The following is a 2,589-nucleotide window of genomic DNA, read 5'->3' on the forward strand; positions in this document are numbered from 1 at the left end:
AACATACTAGACAACAACAGCATGTACATGGGAGGGAGACATTCATAATGTAAGTGCTCTAAAATCTTTTTTAATATTTGGAAGGAGGTTTTGGACTTTGCAAAATGAACTGTATATATATTAAAATATTTAAGAATAACGAATAAAAATAAAACATGTGATTGCCAAATCTGTTAAGAAAACGCTGTAAGTAGACCATATTATTACAACAGATTACACTGTTTATAGTTACCAGTAAAAGTAACATATATAAGAAAAATACATTTCAATTGATAGAAAAAAGGGAAGTTTAGGGTGGGACTTTAAACTGTATTCAAAATACTATTCCTTTAAAAATGGTCATATTTTTAAATACAGATGGTGTGTATACAGGTATCTGTTACATTATTTTCTATACTTTTCTATGTGTTTGAAATATTATATAATTTTTAGAGATTATAAATATGAAACCTATCAAATGTTATTAAAAAGAATCACGTTTATTAATTTATGGGATGAAGGTTAATCTTCAAACTTGGAAGAAACAGAACAAATCACAATGGGTAGAAAATATATAGGTAAAGCTCTCAAATATCCCCAAATTCTATAATTGAATTCAAAGGTAAAAAATGAACTTCAAAAAGAAAAATGTACTTTCAGCAAATAGGACTAAATGTACTACATTTCCCTAAGACATTAATTTACATAAACAAGAGAAAATGTTGACAAGAAACAAAGGCAAAGAAAATGAACAAGAACTAAACAATACAAATACAGAAAATATCCAATTAAAATAACATTTAAAAAATTAACATTAAAACAAAGTACTATTTTATAATTTATTAACTTAGCAAAGGATTGAAAATGCTCAAGCCAGCGAGGTGTGGTGAAAAGGGAATACTTACACATTGCTGGTATTTGCTTAATTTGGCACAACCCTTTAGAAAAGTAATTGTTACGTATCGAATTATTGTTTTAAAAAATCATCTCTCTTAATTTAATTATCCCAATTCTGGAATTTTTCCTAAGGAACGAATCCAAAAGAATGAAAAGACAGTATGCCTAGGGAGATATTTCTTACAGTATCATAATTGCTTTGTAAGGGGATTATTTACTGTATTAATTTTAGTCATTTTTTAATGACAATCATGAAGACAAAGGAGCAGCTGATTAGTTGTTAAATAGAAATATGTGGGGAAAATGGGCAAAGCAGCAAGAACAATACTGTAAAGGAATGCAAAATCAAGGCCAAGGCTAGGGAGATGTTCCTGAAGTGCACTCTCGGGAGCAAAATTTTGGGTGGCGAAGCACCAAAAACCTCAGTAATAACGATACATAATATTTTAATACAATATATTATTAAGTCAAAATTAATGCAGAAACATCCATGATGAAAAAAATTCAAAATATTAACTAAAAAACCAGATTCGACCCTGTACTTGCACGACCCTGAGAGTGAAAGCCTCATTCCCCTCAACCTAATCCAGGCCCAAGGATCCTGTCTTTATTTAAAATTTTGATATTCTGCTCATCATTTATATTTTTTACATTGATTTTTATTTTTATAATATTGCATTAAAATATTATTTTCTTGATCAATTTTTTGGCATCCCCTTAAATTTTTCACCGGAAGTGAGTGCCTCAGTCCCGGTCCTATGCAAAATCATGGTAATTAGGTTATTAGAGTGACTGCGGTTATTTCTCGAGTTTAGAAATTTTACGTGCATTTTTTTTTAACCCAACTAAAAGGGAGGTTCTCCACGATCCTTAAGCCCAGAGCAATGTCCCAAACTTTCCGAGGCTGAGGGGAGCGGAATGACAAGGGTTGTTGGAGGTTCCGGCAACCGCCTTCCCGGCTCACCATGAAGCGCAAGTTAGACCCTCGGGGAGTGACGTCGCCCCGGAGCTCATTGTGGAGGCTCACGTACTCATTGATAAAGTCTACGTCCTCTTCGAGTGGCAAAAATCTTGCGCTCAAACCGGAACCCAGCAGCAGTACCCAGAGCTCACAGAGCCACAGCTTCAAAACACCCATGGCAGCAGGGAGAGCAACTGGCAGCGCCACTTCGTGCCGGAGCGCCTTGAGGACTCCATGGTCCACCGGCCGCGGACTGGCCAGTGCGCATGCGCCGGTACGCCCCGGTGACTTGCCAATCTACAGGGTAGTGCACGGCTCCGCCTCCCAGGATATAGTTGGGCGGAAGCCTCAAATGCCGGCCGGAGAAAGCTCAAAGTGAGTGTCTGTGGAACAGCCTGCAGAGAGACTTGAGTTGAATGAATGTAGGCTTTTCACTAAATTAACGTAGCCAAATATTATCCAACCTTGATTTCTGATACCACATGATGTGACATGGTTCATTAATAAGTTATGAATAAATGCTAACTGATAAGTAATTTACTTGTTTTAGGAGCCTTCTGATTATGTAAGGGAAAATGATCATTGTTCTGCAATACTGATGATTATTATATTATTTTTTTTCCTCCTCCTTATCTGTTGAATTGGGAAATTGATGCAAGTTGTGCCCTTTATTTTCCACATGGGCAAAAGAATATCCTCGTTAAGACCGACTTCATTAATTAATATTTTCTCTGTTTTAATGAGCCTTTGTG

At 35.8% G+C, this 2,589-nt stretch overlaps 1 protein-coding gene across 1 annotated transcript in view; it reads right to left on the reverse strand.

The window, feature by feature from the left end:
* The window catches only part of GLIPR1L2 (GLIPR1 like 2), a 45,254-nt gene extending 43,175 nt beyond the window's left edge, over window positions 1-2,079 (reverse strand). Inside the window, 2 exon segments of the mRNA XM_023738905.1 lie at window positions 1,841-2,029; window positions 2,032-2,079. Of these exon segments, the coding sequence (XP_023594673.1) occupies window positions 1,841-2,029; window positions 2,032-2,073 (231 nt within the window). The 5' untranslated portion in view covers window positions 2,074-2,079.
* Window positions 2,080-2,589: the final 510 nt, after the last annotated feature.

The sequence above is a fragment of the Trichechus manatus genome, unplaced genomic scaffold, assembly GCF_000243295.1.
Source record: "Trichechus manatus latirostris isolate Lorelei unplaced genomic scaffold, TriManLat1.0 scaffold00125, whole genome shotgun sequence".
NCBI lineage: Eukaryota > Metazoa > Chordata > Mammalia > Sirenia > Trichechidae > Trichechus > Trichechus manatus.